At 41.5% G+C, this 20,548-nt stretch overlaps 1 protein-coding gene across 1 annotated transcript in view; it reads left to right on the top strand.

Annotated features, from left to right (window-relative positions):
• GCLC (glutamate-cysteine ligase catalytic subunit) overlaps window positions 1-20,548 on the top strand; it is a 47,241-nt gene that overhangs the window by 24,403 nt on the left and 2,290 nt on the right. Inside the window, exons 4-15 of the mRNA XM_059178276.1 lie at window positions 3,070-3,183; window positions 4,764-4,822; window positions 4,932-5,065; window positions 8,937-9,011; window positions 9,461-9,577; window positions 10,632-10,770; window positions 11,194-11,306; window positions 11,785-11,877; window positions 12,168-12,272; window positions 19,367-19,448; window positions 19,534-19,637; window positions 19,714-19,834. Of these exons, the coding sequence (XP_059034259.1) occupies window positions 3,070-3,183; window positions 4,764-4,822; window positions 4,932-5,065; window positions 8,937-9,011; window positions 9,461-9,577; window positions 10,632-10,770; window positions 11,194-11,306; window positions 11,785-11,877; window positions 12,168-12,272; window positions 19,367-19,448; window positions 19,534-19,637; window positions 19,714-19,834 (1,256 nt within the window). The remainder of the gene's footprint in view (window positions 1-3,069; window positions 3,184-4,763; window positions 4,823-4,931; window positions 5,066-8,936; window positions 9,012-9,460; window positions 9,578-10,631; window positions 10,771-11,193; window positions 11,307-11,784; window positions 11,878-12,167; window positions 12,273-19,366; window positions 19,449-19,533; window positions 19,638-19,713; window positions 19,835-20,548) is intronic.

Genomic DNA, 20,548 nt, shown 5'->3' with positions numbered 1-20,548 from the left:
CCAGCGTCAGCAGGTGGGTGGTGGGCCAGAGCACTGCTCTATGAGAGCATTCGTCTGGCCTCTGTGGACAGGACCATAAGGACCACAGTGACCGCTAGGGTCATGGCGACACCCATCCCGGGCTGGGGTGGAGGGAGAGGCGCGTCTGCCAAGCAGTTCTGACCCTGTGAGGAGGAGCAGAATCTGATGGCGATCAGGTGCTCTCCCCACTTGACTCTCACAGTGGCTTCCGCTGGCTAGTGCTGGTATCGGTGGCCGTTGGGAGGGTCGCCTGCTGGAGGGCTGGCATCAGTGTGCCCAGTCTGCTGTTGACACATCCTAACTGTGAACGGGGGTGGAGGTGTGTGTATCATTAGGCCATGTTTGTGTCTTGTGTTGAAAAGGAAATTTAGAGGTTGTCATCAAATCTAGTTATGGGTAAAAGTTCCTAAAAGTAAAGAAGATGTAAATAGTGAAGCTATGCTCTTAGCTTAGAATGAGGTACATAAACACCACACACACATAATAGGAGCTCGGCATCGGAATGCCATTCTACCGAATTGTAAATCTGACTTATCTGTGCTGGCTAGCTGTCAGATTGTGACAAAGTGTGCTTACCTCCTCAGGGCTCAAAAGAGCTTTGGGATTGGTATCCACAGACTAAAACACTTAGAACTATTTTTATACCCTCCCTCTTTTTTAATGATAAATATCTGTAATGAACGCAGGCGTGCAGGGTCCTACTGCTGGTCTTGGAAAGACACTTGGGATTTTCTCTTTAAAAATCCTCAGTGTAATACCTCAGTGGTCGAAACCCTACTTAAGCAGCTCGGACATCTAGAGATACATCTCTTATTTTCTGTGATTGCTTCGTTCTGTCATGTAGGCCACTTCCCTCTGCCTGCCAGAAGAAGAGCCCCATCTGGTTGAGGGTGGGCAGGTTTGCTGGGAAAGGAGTTGGCCTAGTCCTTTGTCCTAGTGTTTTAAGGAAGAGGGTTAAAAAAAAAAAAAAAAAAAAAATCCCTTCTCTGCCTTTCACTCAGATACTTGAGTGCCTGCTCCATGCCAGACCCATGGGGCGTGGGGATGCAGTCATGAACACAGGCAGAGTCTCTGCCTCTGCGGAGACCGAGTGAGCAGGTAGCCACAGCTCCAGGGAATATAAGGTTGAGGAAGTGCTTTGAGGACAAGATGCCGAGCAGAGAGGGGGACGAGGTTGTCAGGTGGGTTCTGTGAGGTGGGGAAGATGATTGGAGTGATGTCCAGTGTCCTGGGAGAAGTTGAGTGGGAGTGGGGAGGGGAGGGACAGCCTAGGGAGAGTGAGCAGAGTGGGCAGACGTCCCAGGCTGAACAGAAGGCAGCTGGCCAGTGGGGCGAGGACACCGAGAGGAAAGGGGAGGCTGGGCAGGTAGTTAGCGGGCCAGATCCTATTTACTGAGAATTTGCCCTGCTATCCTAAAAGCAGTAGGAGTTATTATAAAGGGAGAGCTGAGACAGAAGAATGTTTTATTCTGAAAATCTAGGGTTTTTTTTTTTGTTTTAAGAGTATGTTCATATATTTTTTGATGGCAGGGTATTTTTTGACTTATCAACAAAGGAAGAATGTTATTAGAGAAGCCTCACCTATCAGTAGTAAATGATAAAGTTCTGTTTTGGTGTCAAGAGAGAAAGGAGTACTTGGTTTCTTAAGTGTAAATTGTATGATTTTTCTCTTGTAAAGAGGCTAAACTCTATTGTGGAGCTATAATCCAAAACAATGGCCAAGAGAATATTAAATTAATGATACTTAAGTAGAAATCTTAGTTCCTCAGTCACACTAGGCTCAGTTCACGTGCTCACTGGGCACATGTACTGGACCCGCTGGTAATGGCCCGGGCGGACATGAAGCCCTCCCGGGGCTGCAGAAGGGTTTGTGGGATGGTGCCGGCCTACGAGAACAGCAGTGCTGGAGGATCTGAGGACTGGAGTGCTGCCTGCCTTTGTCCACCCAACACACATTTTCATTCTCCCTCCATTCAGCCTAGTTCTGCTTGCCTTGGAACCCCCGAGAGTAAAGTCTGCTGCTCTTACCGAACTTTCCTGAAGTTTGCAGGCTCCTAGTAAATAGTGCCCACAGCTGCAAGAGTTCTCAGGAACCCTCATTATAGCTGGAAGCGGGTTTCCAGATAAGATCAGCAGATTCCATTGTTGTTCACAAGGCGGATATGGGCAGCCAACAGGTGCTTTATTTTATAAAAGGTAGGGGCTGAGCATAAGGCTTGGGTAGTCTTGGCTCTTAAGCCCAAAAAGTTTCCTAGCACTGATCTAAAGCCCTGACAAGAAAGAGCCTCCCTTGTTTTGCATTCACAAACTTTGTCGTTCTTTGTCCTCTCTCACAGCACATTTAACAATGACCTTAAAATTCTTAACTTGAAGAGCTGGATGTGGAATTTGAGCTTTACGTTTAGGGATAAAGACAGAGCTTCCTTTTTCTGTGTTGGAATTAAAGCTCTTGGTTAGGTCAAGTAAGAGACCTAGGTTGGGTTTCAGACATCAGGGAGATCTTGGGGCACATGGGGACACCTGTAGAGACACTGCCTAATCCTGAGGGCCTCGTGAGGTGATCTGTAGAGGCAAAAAGCAGGAGAGCCCTTTGATATTTGAACAAAGCTTAGCAACAGGTTGGGGGCCATAGGGGTGTGCAGGGCCAAAAGACAGGCTAAAAAACAATCAGATGAAAGCTGGTAAAGGAAAACGCATAGCCTGTGACAATTGACGTGACCTAGCTGAGGGACTTCTGTGCGGTTGGCTCTTGCTATTAAATGAAGAGATGGCTAGGACGTGAAGAAGCACTCTAGAGATCCTGAGTGGATGGAGGTCTCTGATAAAGTCTCTAATAGGCTACAATCATCAAAGAAGATGTCAGTGAGGAAGACCGAGTACAAGTGGGTGTTTGTAAAGCACGGTACTTACACAGCATTCGTGGACTAGAGCCCCTAGAGGGGGGAAGCGAGACAGGCGTGGGTGGTTCCTAACAGGAGCAGTGATGGCGGGACATTATTAACTTTTGAAAACAAAATCCTATCTACTTAGTTCTTCAATTTGTTGTAGATTAGGCTGTCCTGGGTTCACGCTGCCAGAGTTCAAGCCCAATCCGGTTGAAGGAGGAGCTTCCAAGTCCCTCTTCTTTCCTGATGAAGCCATAAACAAGCACCCCCGCTTTAGGTGAGTATGGCTCTGCCTTTAAAAAGACACGGAATGGATGTCCCTCACTCTTAATCCTGCCGGCTGAGAGTAAGGTGCTCCTTCCTAGAATCCTTGTGGAGCACGGACTGAATTCAGCCTCCTTTTGTAACAAACCAGGGAAGCCAGCAGGATATGCACATATGGCTGCTTGATCTGCTTCCTAGAGCACAGCTGACTTGCCCATCTTACAAGTTCCCTTAAAGTCACTGACTTAGATACTGTGGTCTTCAGTGTACAGATATTTTTCTGTCCTAGTTCTGTAAACACCATTTGGGGAAGTTTTAATTATTCCCCCTTTTCCCCCCCCTTTCTAAGTAGTCTCATTCCAGTCAATATACTTTCATAATAGGGCAAAATATGTACAACTCTTTACCTTCTGTGTTCTATTAATTCCAAGCTCTACTAGCTTGTATTGTAATTTCATTCCTGGGTTTAAAGTGGCTTCAGGGCACGTACCAGTCTGATCTTGCTTTGTACCTTGAGTCTCCTGTATCATCCCCAACCTAGGCTCCTGACCTGCAGGTGGGGACCGTGGGTCTTGTCAGTGTGGATTCCATTGACAGGTCTGCACACCTGTCACATGCAGATTCTTTTGGGGGAACAGATTATAGGCGGAGTTCCCAACTTCAAATGTTAGAGTGTGCCCAAAGGGAAGATAGATTCAGTTGCAAGAAAAGATAAGGTTGTGCTGGATGCTACAAGGTAGATGCATCAGAGACCTCCTCGGAGAAAGGAGAGGGTGCTTCTGCCTGAGGAGATCCCAGCAGGTGTGGGAGAGGCTGGTCTGCAAGCTGAGTCTGCATCACCGCTGTCCGCTGCGATTGTGTCAGCCTGAGATGTTATAAATTTTCTAACAGTCACATGAGAAAAGTAAAAAGAAGATGGACTTAATTTTATTGTGTTGTTTAATCCAGTTTATCCAAAATTATTTCAACATGGAATCAGTATTTTTAAATTATTGATAAAGCAAAATGTCTTATTTTTGTATTTTGTAGTAAGTCTTCAAAATCTGTTGTGTATATTATTCTCACAGCATATTTTAAGTAGGACTTGCCCCATTTCAAGTGCACAGTGGCCACAATGTGTCTGGTAGCTTCTGGTTTAGATGCTGTGGGTCTAGAGAATAGGTATTAATACTGCCAATTGGGAGGGACAGTAACAAGGTATGGGGGCTCCAGAGGTGCCTAGGGAAAGTGAGTTATTAAAGCTTGAAGTCTTAAGTGTGAAGACGGGGAGGGTTAGAAGTACACGGTGAGCCCAGACCACTGGCAGACCCCGGACACTTGAATTTGATTTGAGAAGTTACAGGAGTGGGGTGTCTGGAGTGGAACAGGGAAGAGAATAGCATTCCTGATCAAGAGGCAGAGGAAGTGGTATTAATGCAAAGCCTTCTCACAGAAAATTCCCTTAGAATAGCTTGATTCACAGGGATATCCTGTAGGATTGCCTCAGACACTCGTTTGAGGTAGGATTTCTTTCTGTTTACTTGCATATGAGTGAATTCTTTTACCTGTTGGTTCTTAGGTGGCTGATTTATGATGTTTGGTTGTCTGTTTCAGTACCCTAACAAGAAATATCCGACACAGAAGAGGAGAAAAGGTTGTCATCAACGTACCAAGTACGTCCACAGAGGGGTGGTGGGGTGTGAGGGGCAGCTGGGGAATTGCTGTTTAATCCTTGAATCTCACCCTTGTCCCATGTTTCGTTTGTTTAATTTAATCCTACAGTATTTAAGGACAAGAATACACCGTCTCCGTTTATAGAAACATTTCCTGAGGATGAGGAGGCAGCCAAGGCTTCTAAGCCTGATCATATTTACATGGATGCCATGGGATTTGGAATGGGCAATTGCTGTCTTCAGGTATTGTTTCAAATACACAGAGAGGCAGAGTGCCCTCATCCATTTCTACTTACTAACTTGTTTGCTTTATAGATACGCATGTTTTCAGTTATACTGTGATAACAGTTGAAATGAAAGCTAAGTGTGCCTTTCTGAAAACCAGTGATGTTTACTGAATTCATTGGTAGCTACCTTCTGATGGAGAAATCATGGCATCTCCAGTTTGCTACAGAGATAAATGGTTGTTACTTCCATTGTGAACTATTCCATGATCCCTGCCTCTGTTCTTTCTAGTGATGGTTGGGCCTGGAGCTTGTAACATCATTCAGATCTGTTTCTGAAAGGGAACTCTGGATGCACTCCAGTGCCCTTGTGATCCAAGAGAAGGATTGTTTGGACCGTAATTGTTCATATCCAGTCAAGGCCATCTAGTGGTAGAAAAAGAACGACTGAGCAGCCTGTGTTTACCTTGCTCCTGGCAAGGTCACATAGGAGGTGGCACAGCCTTTCTCTGTTTCCTCGGTTAAAGCTTCCTACAGATCTAGTCAGATGACTGGTGCCCCCGGCAGGGACTGTGCCTAAGCTCACTGAGGGCCTGCATGGGCGGGCACAGGACCCACCCGGCAGCAGTGGGTTCGGGCTGCACCTGTCCCTCATTTGGGATTTGGATAGCTCCCCTCACTTCTTTCCGTCTTGGTTTTCTCCTTGGTTCACTGGAGGGCTTATATTAAGTTCCCTTCTAGGTTTGACTCTAAGCTAATATTTACTTCACTGTTTTTTTATCAATGGAAATGCTTGTTTTAACCTTCCTTCGCTTAAAATCATAAGAACAGGAGTAGGACTTGCACAAAGTATAAAGTGAAAATTGACAATTTCAAATAAAAAGGCCACTTGTTATTGTCCAAGGAGAGTGTATCCAGTTCGGATTGCTTCAGAAGATTAGAAGTGGTATCTTTAGAGGCCTGAAGTGGTGTGGCCCTGATGTGAGTTCTTGGACTTCCGGTCTGCCTGCTGTCCACCCAGAGGCCCCAAAACTCAGCATTCCCATCATCTCGGACGGCTGCAGTGTAGACATGTGCTTTCTTGCACATAAAGCTATGATGTGCTTATTTTTATAACTCTTTAAAATGAAAATTGAATGCCAGAGTCAGATTTCTCCATGCTGAATGTGTTTACATAACCATAATTTTTTTTTCCCAATTTCCCTGACTTACATAGGTAGTATAAAGTGTGTGGTCTTCCAAACATAGGCCAGTAAGTTTCCTTACAGAGGGTTACATTTCATAAAAAAAGACCTTTTGACTTTTTTTACCCATGTATCTGCTCTTCTATCTTAATTATAAATGTTTTTAAAGAGAACCATTAAGCTCTAGAACTTAAAGAGCATGGCTTTAAAATTGTATCCACGCAGTTGGGATACTGATTGCCTTTTCTGGTTTAATATTAAACCAGCATGCCTTGCGGGGGACAGCACAGTCAATTCTCTCCAGAGGGATGGTCTTTCCCTTGAAACACCATTCAAATAAATGTGTTCTAACCTTTTTACTTGTAGATAAAATTTTCCATCCAAGTTTACACATTGTCATGGGTTTAAGGATGAAGTTTTCTTCTTGATTGCACATCCAAGACCCCACTTTGAAGACTCAACTTAAATTATTAGCGTGAATCACATAAAGTGTTTGGGAAATGAGATGAATTCCACACATTGCCTCAGAAAACACCCTGCTTTGTGTCTTCAAGTGGAAAACTAGAAACTGCTTGTTAAAGCAGAAAATGTTTGAATATTTTAAGTTTAATGGAAGACTTAACTGTACAAAACAAAAGTCACATAGCCACACTCAGATGCTTGACTCTTGGGGAGTTTTCAAGAATCATTTAAGTTCATGCACGTTGTAATAGGTTTTTCCAGGAACCTCTAAGAAAACCGGGTGGCTTCAAGAATGGGTTCTAGGTAAATTTTAGACATTTAGGTTTCTAACATCTATTTTTCTTACTTCCTCTTTTTTGCCCTCTGTTTCCTAGTGACACTGCTTCTCCTTTTATGTGATACTTTAAAAGGACACCAGAAGCCAAAACTGTTCATACTTTAAGGACTAAAGACTCTTTTACTCCCCCTGCCCCAGGCCATTAATCACAGTCATGTTCTGTTTGATTTGGAGATAGATACATTAGCTCTTGAGTGCTGCGGCCATTTACTGAGTATATCTAGAATAACTAAGTCACTTCACTGTTGTAACTTAACCGGAATTCCAGGTGCAAATTTTCTGAAGCATACTGATTTGCCTGTGAATTGCCTGGTATATACTAGGTCATCTAAGAGAAGCCAGTCTGTCCCAGCAGAGAAGTTTGTAAATACTTGGCTTACTGTCTCCCATTTCCTCACTTGCCATTTTATCCTTAGCCTTGCACAAGCTGACTTCTGAGTTCCCACCTCTTTGCAGAAACTTCCCTTGTTTTGGTGAAGAGTGACCTAATTGCCGACACTTATTTTAACCTTTGGTACTCTTACTCCTTGAGGTCTAAGACACAGCTATTCTCTATGTTGTATTAATTTGTAATGGCTGGTTAATTGCCAGTACACACTAATTAAAATACAGCATTGAATCATTAACAGAAATTATAGCAAGTTATCTAAACAGTTTTCTGTATTTAGTTACCACACTGACATGAATATAATTCTCCAGGTAGACGGCAAGTCTCCTAACACAAGTTCATTGTTAAAAAAGCAAAATTGAGACCTGGCTAAAACTATGGGAAATAACAGGTTGGGCTTATAATAATAAACATATTCACTTTGCTGCTCCTTCAAGGATTAAGCCCTTAAATTATTTCCTGCACCAACACTAAATTCAAAATACCATTATTAAATAACCACAGAGGACAGGAAAACTGTGTACCCCATTTGTCGTTAATATAGGTATACTAACACAAGCACGATTTGTGTTCTTTGTCCCTTCTACTGCTCCCCACCGCAAGGCAGGCAGGATTTTTTTGGCTTCTTTTGGGTACTTGTTTCTAGAACATTTTGTACTAATGAACAGTAGGATTTTTTTTTTTTCTCTGCCTAAGTCTGAAATGTTCTACTTATCCCTCTTCTGCAGGCTTCCTGGGTGATCTTGCCCATCATCAGAATGTTATCTGAGCCTACTCCCTAAATACTTCTCCAACTCAGATGGGCATCAGTCCTGGAGACCTAGCCACTTAAATAAAGGGCTGCTTTATGTGCTTCTTTCCTTCATATGCCCCTCTGTCTTGGTGCCTCTGCTCACTGGCTATTCCAGGAACATCAAGCCAAAACCCAAGTCATACCTTCATTCTCTATACCCTACCTCCTGCCCCCAGCGGCTGCTGCTTGGACTCTGGTGTGCCTCCTGCATCCCTCCTGGGTCACGTCCTTGTCAGCTGCAGTATTTTAACTGCTCTCCCTTCCTCCAGTCTCACTCTGTCCCAGGCTAGTCCTTGTACTTGCCACCAGTGAGCTTGGGAATCCATCATGAGCATCTCTATTCTTTTGTGCCAAAATTTCTCTAGCCCTTGAGCTCCCTGAAGTGCCTGCGATGCTGGTGAAGGAAACAAGCCAGTAGAAGAGGGGATACCTTTCAAAACTTGACATTTACCTAGTGTCTTCCTTTCCGCTCCTGCCATTTTAATCTTACTTAACTTAGGAAATGGTTATTTGTATTAGTTGGGAACGTGATCAAATACCCTTGTTGGGCAAAGTTCATCCAAGGCAAGATGTAAACAAAATTGCTGTGTTAATAAGTGTTGTTAGCCGTGGAGTGACCACTGCACACCGTGCCCACTGTCTTCCCCGGCCATCCCCCTTCTCAGACTCAACTCCTCAGGGAAGATGTTGATTTTTCGTTGTTAATAACTTGTAATTCTTAAACAGGTAACGTTCCAAGCCTGCAGCATATCGGAGGCCAGATACCTTTATGATCAGTTGGCCACTATCTGTCCAATTGTTGTAAGTAGAAACGACATCTTATTTAAAGACTTCCTTGTAGAGAGAGTGCTTGTGCAACATTCGCTTACTCTGCCATTTAAGTCCAGTTCAGACTTTATTCAGAAATGGACATAAATAGCATGCATTTAGAGCTAATGGACTAAGACTCTCAGCTGTAGAAGTTTACTATTGCTGGCAAGACACCTGTGTTAGTGTCAAGTTTGAGTGTAGCCATTTCCCCTCTCCCATCCTTCACATTAGTGTGACAGAGGGGTGATTTAAATTAATCCCATCCAAGGATTTGAGTCCCTTCTGATGTCTTTCGCTATGAAAATGCAGGCACAAAGGAGTAGAACTCCATAGGGCTCACCTCAACGGATTCCTCTAGACTGGAGATAACTGCATGGTGCTTTTCTCAGCATGTAAGTGACACTTCGAACCTGCAGGTGCTGACTCTTGTTTGTTTTTAGATGGCTTTGAGTGCGGCATCTCCTTTTTACCGAGGCTATGTGTCAGACATCGATTGTCGCTGGGGAGTGATTTCTGCATCTGTGGATGACAGAACTCGGGAGGAGAGAGGACTGGAGGTGGGAGTGATTTTCCTTAATAGTCTTTTTTAAAAGTCAAGCAGGTAAAATGGGGTTATTGTCACTACTTACAATGTTGAAGTCTCCCTTAAATTGTTATCTTGAATGGGCTAGTCACATGTGGGAAGAAATTCATAGGTTTGAACTTGATTTGAGGTCATAGTGTTTGTTTTGGGGTGAGTATATGGGAAACATGATTTGGTTGGACAAGAAGATTTCATGACTTGCTGAAATCTGTATTTGTTTCATTTTCTTCTGAAACTTAGTGATGCTTTTTTTCCCTACATTTTCAAACTAAGTGCTGATGGGCTTTTGTTACCAAAAGGCTTTTTGGCACTACGTGAGTGCTTTGTATATGAGCTTTCTGCTGTGGAATCTGGGGTCGAAGATTATTTTGCCCCATGTAAAGGGTTAGGTATGCCTAATAAGGGGAAGTTAGTGCCTCTTGTTTGCATGTTGAATTGTGACTGTGCACTTCTCCAACCTGGAGTGTGCATCAAGACTACCTATGGAGATCTTTATAATAGACACCCAGGCTCATTTAGATCTAATAAACAAGGATCTCCAGAACTGGGACCTGAACAGGGGTTTTAAATGAGCCCTTTCAAGTGCCTCTGACGTTCCCAGCCAGGCCTGCACCGCTGCTCAGGTCTTGGTGTGAGTGCTCAGGAACTGCTGAACATGTTGCCTGAGCAGAAGAAAACTGTAAAGGAGAAATGGTTTTAATAACTTTTGTGCTAATAGCTTGACTTTCAACCTTGGCATATATTTTGCTAGCTTAGTAAGAATGAAGGCAATCTACTTAAAAAAAAAAAAAAAAAAAAAAAAGTATACTTAAATCCTATCAGAGAACAGCTACTTCAGTTACTTCCACATTTCATAATTTTCCCTAATAATTTCTTAGGATTAACTTCTTTGCAGGATCTTAAGTTTGGATGGTTATATATAATTATTACATATAAAACATAAAAGCATTTAAATAGAACTATTTGGGGCATTAATTTATTTCCAGAGTGTTTTATATGGCATTCATTCATATTTTTTTCAATTTTAGCCACTGAAGAACAATAACTATAGGATCAGTAAGTCCCGATATGATTCGATAGACAGCTACTTATCTGAGTGCGGGGAGAAATACAATGACATCGACTTGACAATAGATAAAGAAATCTATGAGCAGCTGCTGCAGGAAGGTGAGCAGCCCCTCCTTTTCTCTGTATTGGATTGTACACCTTTAGTTCTTCAAAGCTATTGAGAACTTTTTGCTGATTTCTGGTCTGGTTTCTATTTTTATTGTGAAGTCTCGTAACTTTTCTTATGAGACTGCTTGTTCCTGAAGTTTCAAGTTCCAAATACTTGTGAGATCTTCTTGACTTACTTGGGAAGTCTGTATCTAGTCCACACCAGTGCCCCACCAGCAGATAAACCTGTGACACTTCCTGAGGGGCTGTAGGATAAAACCCTGGGTGACATGAGGATACTGAAAAAACCAGCCATTTCCTAAGTTTCTAGATTCCCTGTCTTCAAACTTGCTGAACTATTCTGTCTTCTTACTGGATGTAGACACAGTGGAGCCTGAGGCTTTGACGGGAGTCTGGTGTGACCTCTCTTGACAGGCATTGATCATCTCCTGGCCCAGCATGTCGCTCATCTCTTCATTAGAGACCCACTGACTCTGTTCGAAGAGAAAATACACTTGGATGATGCCAATGAATCTGACCATTTTGAGGTATCTCCTCTTTTAAATGCATTTCACTTCACTAACCAAGATGGAGGCCATTTTCTGTACCTGCGAGTGGTTAGTAGTAGGAGAAATCTCTGATGCCTTTCATTGTCTAGTGCAGTAAAGAATTAAGAAATTTTAGAGTGGTTTAAAGTACCCTTATTTTATGATTCTGACTAGTTGTATCTCTGATTCTGCATTTTTCACTATTTTCTCTTGCTTGCAGAAAGGTGAAAAATTCACATATGCTGCAATAAAAAAAGTAGGATCAGAGATTTCTCTGCTACCAACATATCACCCAACTTTTGTTAAACATTTTTCCTAGCAAGTCACACACCAAGGAAATCATAAATTGTACCTTTTTGTATTTTTAATTAAAGAGTATCTGGGATCAACAGTGCATAATCTTCCCTTTATAAACATCATACCATCTTAATATTTTCCTGGACATGTGGAAAATTGGTTTTCTGCTTTTTTATTATAGAATATTCAGTCTACAAATTGGCAGACAATGAGATTTAAGCCCCCTCCTCCAAACTCAGATATTGGATGGAGAGTAGAATTCCGACCCATGGAGGTAAGATGTGTGTCAGCAAAAAGTGATTCAGTGACGCCCATCCTCTGCCCCTTACCCTTCTAATGCTCTTCTCAGAGGCTCTTCAGATACAGATTATATGTGTTCATGATAAAAGCAGGTCCAAAGCTAAGGATTGATTTCTGAGACTAGACTGTGGAGAGAGGGCTTCCCAGGCCTTCTTGGTGAAGTAGGAGTTGGCTTGGGAATGACATGATCTGAGGAGGGTCCTGTCGGGGAAGAGCTTGTTTGTGTGGTTGGTCTGTAACTTCTCTGGGCTCTTGCTTGTCCAGGTTCAGTTAACAGACTTTGAGAACTCTGCATATGTGGTGTTTGTGGTGCTGCTTACCAGAGTGATCCTTTCATACAAACTGGATTTTCTCATTCCACTATCAAAGGTAAGAATGTGTTTCAGTATAGCAATGGGTTTGGGTATCTGTAGATTATCTGTTGCTTATTTATGTGTAATATTTATTTTAGATCTGACCTGATGGAGAATTTTCACCATTTAGAATAAAATGCTTCTTCTCCACCCTATTCTTTTTCCTCTTAAGCCAAAGCTTATGCTGTAGATTTTAGTACTGCGTTAGTAGAGATTCCTGGAAAACAAAGTGCTAACAGTGGCTTCTTAGCCTGTTTGAAAGAGTTTTAGGGTTGCTTTTGAATAACTACTTTATTTATAGAGGCTTTCAATTCAGGTTGATGGCTGGAGGGAATCCACATCTTCCCCCAAATGCCGTTTTGGTAACTGTATTAAAAGAAAAGAGGAGAGGCGCAAATGTAACTGCGGGGGATGTGGGAAGGGTCACCTCAGTGGAGCTGAACTGGAGATGTTTCTGGAGAAGGTAGATTGGACTTTCAGAAAAACAACTAATAGTTCATCCGCTCCAGCCCAGTAACAACCAGAAAAGGAACTCTCTGGAAGAGAGAGTTCCCAGAGGAGCTCTGGAATAATTGCAGATTGTGAGGCAGCAACTAACTAACCTGGAGACCTTCGGTTCCGGGCCCAGTGGGTCTCTGGGCATAGCAAGTGGCTGGAAAAGGTTGTTGGGCTGAGTGAGGGGTCTGCTGAGGATTTAGTGTCAAAGAAGGGAGAAATAGAGCAGCCCTGACAGAGCAAGCACAGAAGGAAGAAAAGAAATGCCTAGCTCAGCATCCACCCTTCCTCACTCCCTAATATCTCCCTGAGGGGGATCTCCAGCCTGTACCTGTCCTACCCGCACACCCTGAGGGAAGTCTGGCTGTCAGCCTGTCTCTGCCTGCTCTTAACACCCTGGCCAAAAGTAACCCATAGGAAAAAAATAATAATAATAATAACCCATAGGATTCTGTGGACCATTTACCCAGATGGGTATACCTGCTAGTGAGATTAGGCCCTGTAAGGAAGAGTCCCGGGAAGTTCCCCATCTACGCCTTTGTTAACAGATTTGAATAGATGTCTGAAAACCAGCAGAAAGTGGATAACTTTTAATAGCCTTAAGGGAAGGGCCTAGCTGGGCTTACAGAATGCATTCCCCTCGGTGAAATATAGTTAATTCAAGCAACTGGAAAGAACTCCTAAAGAATTTCTAATTAGTGCCCTTGGAAAATATTCTATGGAAAGATCACAAAATAAACAAGCACTATGAACAGGAGAGCATTTGGAGAAGACTTCTTAGGAAAAGCTACACTTTTTTTTTTTTTTAAGATTTTATTTATTTATTTGACAGAGATCACAAGTAGGCAGAGAGGCAGTTGAAGGGTGGGGGGAGAAGCAGGCTCCCTGCAGAGCAGAGAGCCCGATGGGGGGCTCCATCCCAGGACCCTGGGATCATGACCTGAGCTGAAGGCAGAGGCTTTAACTGCCTGAGCCACCCAGGCGCCCCAAAGCTACACTTTTAAAACTATTTTTACCAGTAGAGCTGATGTTATTATTAAAGATCCAAGTTAATAATTTAGAGACCAAATTGAGATTTATCTCAGCAGGATGAGAAGGAAATGGGAAATCATGGAAAAACTGAAACAGAGAGTTCCTCTGGAAAATTTGATGTTTATAATCAAAAGAGAATGGTCTATATAAAAAATGAGATCTAGTAATCTGAGAAATAGAATTTTTCCAGAGTGAGAGTCCATCAAGAATGAGAGAGAAATACTGAAAGAACCCAGATCTAGGAATTTCTGAATCCTAAAGAGAAAAATCAACCATTTGAATGGGAGAGAAAATTCAGATAGCTCCAAGAGGAAAAAAAATGAATTCTCCTCTCCAACATTAAATACTATGAGCTGGAGAAAAGTCTACAGAATCCTGAGGGGTAAAGAAAACAGAATATCTTCCAAAACTTGAAATTCCAGGTGATCCTATCAAAACGTAATAGATTATGTCAGAACTCTTACCTACTAGGGGGATAGTTGAAGGAGATTTATGGTACAGTATAGAAATAAGAGATTTTGCTTCTAACCTGCTAGGTTAAAGGAGTGGGAAAAGAACAAAGAGAGCCTTTCCAGTGCCACAAAAGGTCGGGGTAGGGCAAAGGAGTGGTATGATGATATAGCCCAGAGAACGTAAAATGGTGAAAATAAGATGAAAACAAATTTGAACAGACTAAACTATCCTGTTAAAAAGCTAAAACAGATGATCTAGAAGAGCAACATAATGGTGTAGAAGTTTGCTTCCCTAAAACAAGGACAACTATGGAAAAACAACTGGATAATGACCTTTTGAAGAGATAGCAGAAATGACCAACTGGTAACAGAAGTGTGAGAATAAAATATTAAACAGAGAAAGCAGTTTTCTGTATTCTTCTAGGGTAGTAGACCTGTGATTTTTGTTTTGTACCTTAAAGTGTAGCAGGAGCAAATTAAAGGCACTCTAGTGTGGTGGCTCTGACGGGGCTGCATGGTGAGCAGTAAATTCATAAATCATCTGCATTCCTCAAAGGCTTTTTAACCTGAACAAGGTTTTTAGCATCCCAGTGCCTTGGTTTGCATGTGTAGAATTGGGGATAATTGAGCTATTGTAAGAACATGGGGGATTCATGGAGGTAAGTCACTTAAGAGTGCCTTGCCTGTACTCAGTAGCTAACAGGCCATATAACCAAAGGAGGAGAAAGGCTGTTGGGGAATTAAAAGGCACAGTTTATTAGCTGGGTTATATGGTTCTTATCACAAGTCTCCTACCACAGCACATGTTTTTCCAAGTGCCCTGAGGAAGATTTTACAAAAATTAAGGAAAATCTTCCTCACAAGAGTAAACACCATTCAAGATGCATTCTCACTAAAATTCAACAAAAAGATGTTAAAGAGAAATTTAACTTAAGTTGGAAGTTTAAAATTGCTTTCTTCATAGGTTTTAAGTGAACTCAAAACTGTTATGCTGGTAAAGCTAGTCTCTAAAGGGAAAACCATAGCTTTAAGTACTTCAGAGATTTAAAGTAAACCTTAGCTAGCAGTCAAACTGAGAATCTGAAATGCAGTAGTAAAGTATATTTCTAAAGAGAAACTTATAAAAGCAAAAGTTAAAAAAATGATCTTTATAAACTTTTGTCAAGAGTAAGAAAAAAATATTAGAAATGAAAACCTGTCCATAACCATGATGAAATTTTAGGCTGTTATTTGGATATGTTCCTAGAAGTGTCTAGATTATTCAGGAGGCCATGTGTCTTTAAAAAAACAAAACAAAACAAAACCCATAACAATAGAATTTAACTATGGGAGACAGACTCAGTAATCAAAAACTTGGCACCATCCATCCTAGTTCAACATGACCCTTTATCTTATAGGGGTTAAGATCTTCTAAGATTTCATTATGGGAAATAAAAGACTAAAAAGTGTAAAAGGTCTCTTTAAGGGTCTTAAAAAGTCACTGGAAAATTATAGAAATTACAATCAAGAGGAGTTTTTTATACATGGAGACAAATGAAAATAAACACACAATGCTCCAAATTGGGAGAGTAAAAAAAATAGCTTAGAGAGGGAAATTTGCAGTGATACAAACCTATGACAAGAAATAAAAATTCCAATGAGCCTTATGCCTAAAGGGACTAGAGAAAGGAGAACAAACCCCAAAGTAAGTAGGAGGAAGGTAATTCAGCTCAGAACAGAAATAAGTGAAATAGACACTAAAAAATTTCAGAAAAATCAATGAAACTGAAATATCTTTAGATTTCTCAAATAAAAATGGACACAGGTAAAATCAGAAATGATAGGGAAGTGTAATAGTTGACACCACAGAAAAAGGATTATGAGACTACTAAAGTTATATGCCAACAAATTGGACAAACAAGAAATGGGTAAATTCTTAAAAATAGAATCTTCCAAAACTGAATCCAGAAGAAATAGAAAATCTGGTGGAGGACACCCAATATTAGTAATGAAGAGGAATTGATGATTCAAAAACTCAAAAGTCCAGACCAGATGGGATTTACAGGTGAATTCTACCAAACATTTAAAGAAGAGTTAATATCGATTTCCCTTATACCTTTGCAAAAAATAAAATAAAATAAAATAAAAAAATAGAAGAGGAAAAGGAGCTTTCAAATCCATTCTGAGGCCAGCATTACCTATTACCAAAACCAGATGAAGACTGTATAAGTGAATATCTTTCATGAACATGGATGCAAAATCCTTAACAGATATAAGCAAATCATATTCAGCAACATGTTAAAAGGATCATTCCCCATGATCAAGTGAGATTTATTCTGGGGATGTCAGGATGGTTCAGTATTTGTAAGTCTCAGTCAGTGTGCTACACCAGATTAACAGAGTAAAGGATAAAAATCATTTGAGTGGATGCACACACACAAAAAAAGCATTGGCAAAATTCAACATCCGTTCAGGATTACTCCCACCACAGTGGGTTTAGAGGGAACATACTTCAACTTAATAAAGGTCATATATGAAAAACCCACAGCTAACATCATACTCAATGGTGAAAAACAGAGCTTTTCCTCTAAGATCAGGAACAATACAAGGATATTCACTCTTACCAGGTTTGTTCAACATGGTCCTGAAAGTCATCTTAGTCACAGCAATCAGACAAGAAAAAGAAATAAAAAGCATCCAAATTGGTAAGGAATAAGTAAAACTCATTATTTGCAGATGACATATGATATAGAAAATTCTAAAAACTACACCAAAAAAAAAAAAACCCAAAACTATTTGAAGTAACAAATGAATTCGGTAAAGCTGCAGGATATAAAATTGACAGTACTCTTTTGCATTTACATATATATAGTAAAGCAGAAAGAAAACAATATTATATACAATTAAGCCAAACAGAATAAAATACCTAGGAATAAACTTAACCAAGCAGTAAAAACCTCTACTCTGAAAACTATAAAACATGGATGGAAGAAATTGAAAATGACACTAACAAATGGAAAGATATACCATGCTTTTGGATTGGAAGAATACTGTTAAAATGTCCCCACTACTCAAAGCAACCTGCAGATTCAGCACAATGCCTATCAAAACACCAGTAGTATTTTTCATATAACTAGAACAATCCTAAAATTTGTTGGGAACAACAACCACCACCTCCCCCAAGTAGCCAAAGCAATCTTGAGAAAGAACAAAGCTGGAGATATTACAATCCCAGATTTCAAGATCTAGTACAAAGCTATTGTAATTAAAACAGTAAGGTACTGACTCAGAAATAGACACATAGGTCTATATGGAACAGAATAGCCCCAAAATAAACCTACTCTTTTTTTTTTTTTTTTTTTTTTTTTTTTTTTTTTTTTTTATTTTATTAAAAGATTTTATTTATTTATTTGACAGAGATCATATGCAGGCAGAGAGGCAGGCAGAGAGAGAGAGAGGAAGGGAAGCAGGCTCCCCGCTGAGCAGAGAGTGAGATGCGATGCGGGGCTCGATCCCAGGACTCTGGGACCAGGACCTGAGCTGAAGGCAGAGGCTTTAACCCACTGAGCCACCCAGGTGCCCCTAAACCTACTCTTAATGTGGTCAGCTTGGGACAAAGGAGGCAAGAATATACAATGGGGAAAAGTCTTTTCAATAAATGGTGCTGGGAAAACTGGACAGCTACATGCAAAAAAATGAGACTGATAATTTAGTAATTCTACTACTGGATAATTACCCAGAGAAAATGAAAAAATTAATTCAAAAATATCTACACTTCTGTTATATTTATTGCAGCATTATTTACAATAGCCAAGACATAGGAAGCAATCCAATAGTCCCATCAATACATGAGAAAAATAGCTGTGGTTCTATATATAATGGAATAGTACTCAGCCATAAAAAAGAATGAGATCTTGCTATTTGTGACAGTATGGATGGACCTAAAGAGTATTATTCTAAGTCTGAGAAAGACAAATTCCTTGGGATTCCTTCTATGTAGAATCTATAAAAATCAAAATAAAAAACAGAATTAGACCCTTAAATACAGAGAACAAACTGATGGTTGCAGGGAATGGGGGGATGGGGAAGTGAGCAAAACAGGGAAGGGCAACAGATTGTATAGGCTGCCAGGTATCAATGACTAAGTCCCAGGGAGGAAAGAGAAAGCATAAAGGGAATATAGTCAGTGGTACTGCAGTAGCATATGGTGACAGATGGGGGCTACATTTGTTGCAAGCACAGCATAATGGATACAGTTGTTGAATCACTGTTTTGTACATGGGAAACTAACATAACATTGTGTGTCAACAAAGCTTCGATATAAAGTAAAAATACAGATAGGTGGGACCCACCATCACAGGCTCTGATTTAACTGGTCTGCCTGGGCATACCATATGATCCAGCAGTCTTACTGCTGAGTATGTATTTTTTCCTTTTCTTTTTTAAGTAGGCTCCCTAGCCACCATAGAGCCCAGTGTGGGGCTTGAACTCCTCACAACCTTGAGATCAAGAGCTGAGCCAAGATCCAGAGTCGGATGCTTAACCATCTGAGCCACCCAGGTGCTCCTGGGTATATATTTTTTAAACAGGTTTTTTGGGCTCATTTATAGTTGATGTGCTTGAACTACCTGATGGACCCTCTGTTCTTGGAGAGCTAAGCTCATTCCATATCTGACAACCTGTCGACTCTTCTCTGCTCACCACAGTGAGGCAGCAAATCCCCAGTGGCAGGGAGGGCACAGCCCTGAAGCAGAAGTTCTCTCTCGGTTCTCCGCTTTTGGTCACCCTGGCATCTTGGATGAGTCTCTGTGCTGTGTGGGGAGAACCGACCCCTTGCCCTCCACGGATTTCTTAGTAGGCTCAGTCACAAAGGTGCTTTGGCTTGCAGGCAGCCTGTACGAATAAAAGTTTTTGTTGTTTTTTTTATAGTAAACTTAGAATCCCCCTGTTATTAAAAAAGCACATGCTGACCTGTGGTTGGAGGACACGGGCCCCACATAAGTCAAAAGTCTGTTCTTCCAACAGAAAGCGTTGAAGGGGAAAGTAGAATTTTTATGGGGGGAGTCTTAATTGCAGAAGCAAGGGAGGTACCCCAACTTCTATGGTGGATCGAGAATGTTCTGACATAGCCATGATTATTTTTCTCCCTTAGGTTGACGAAAACATGAAAGTTGCACAGAAACGAGACGCTGTCTTGCGGGGAATGTTTTATTTCAGGAAAGATATTTGCAAAGGTATTACATTCTCTTAGATTCCTAGGGGTCACTTACTTGAGGCTCCAGCAGGCTGCTCAAGCACCTGTGTCCTGTCCTCCGGCAGGTGGCAACACCATGGTGGACGGCTACGGCAAGGCCCAGCACAGCACGGAGCAGGCGCTTGAGGAGTACGCCCTGATGAGCATAGACACCATCATCAATGGGAAGGTAGGGGCCCTGCTCTGCTCACCTCGCCGCCTGTGCCCGTGGCCGGAGCACTAATGATGTGTCCTGCTTCTCACAGGAAGGTGTGTTTCCCGGGCTGATCCCGATTCTGAACTCTTACCTTGAAAACATGGAAGTGGATGTGGACACCAGATGCAGTATTCTGAACTACCTAAAGCTAATTAAGAAGAGAGCATCTGGTATGGCATCCTTTACTTCTTTCTTGTTTTAAGTCTTAACATAGGCAGAACCTTACAGTCTTACAATCTTAGTTTCTTGAGTAGTAGTCAAGTACACTGTTTTATCAGTGCATTCTTTCTCACATTTGATGTCCCTGCAGTACGATATACCTTATAATCATTGACTGATTAGTGGTTCTTTTTCTCTTACTGGTTCATAAAGCAGTGATGCATCTTTAAATAGCATCTTAGGGGTGCCTGGATGGCTCAATGGGTTGACACCTCTGCCTTCAGCTCTGGCCATGATCTTCGGGTGCTGGGATCAAGCCCCGCCTTGGGCTCTCTGCTCAGCGGGGAGCTGCCTCTCTGCCTACTTGTGATCTCTCTATCAAATAAATTTTTAAAAGTCTTTTTAAAAAAATAAATAGCATTTTAGACAATGAACTACACTGCCTGTTAGTCATTTAGGGGCAGCTGTGTTTGTGGTACATTATCACAGGCTCTTTCTTTAGGTCTAAGTAACTCTAGGTTCCAGGAGCAACGGCTAGGACTTCTGGTTCTTCAGCCTGCTTCCATCCAATAAGCACCCCAGAACTCCTCTTTTTTGGTTCGTTTTGAGATCACATGATGGTGCCTAGCCAAGGTCTGGCACAATGGAGTGGTCAGCTGTAAGAGTAATGGCATCAGTGTTTCCCTTGAGGTTTTCATGAACCTTCTGGAGTCACAAAAGAACAC

This window comes from Mustela lutreola, chromosome 6 (genome assembly GCF_030435805.1).
Source record: "Mustela lutreola isolate mMusLut2 chromosome 6, mMusLut2.pri, whole genome shotgun sequence".
Taxonomy (NCBI): domain Eukaryota; kingdom Metazoa; phylum Chordata; class Mammalia; order Carnivora; family Mustelidae; genus Mustela; species Mustela lutreola.
Note: the sequence above shows the minus strand (reverse complement) of the source record. Positions and strands in the feature narration are given on the sequence as shown.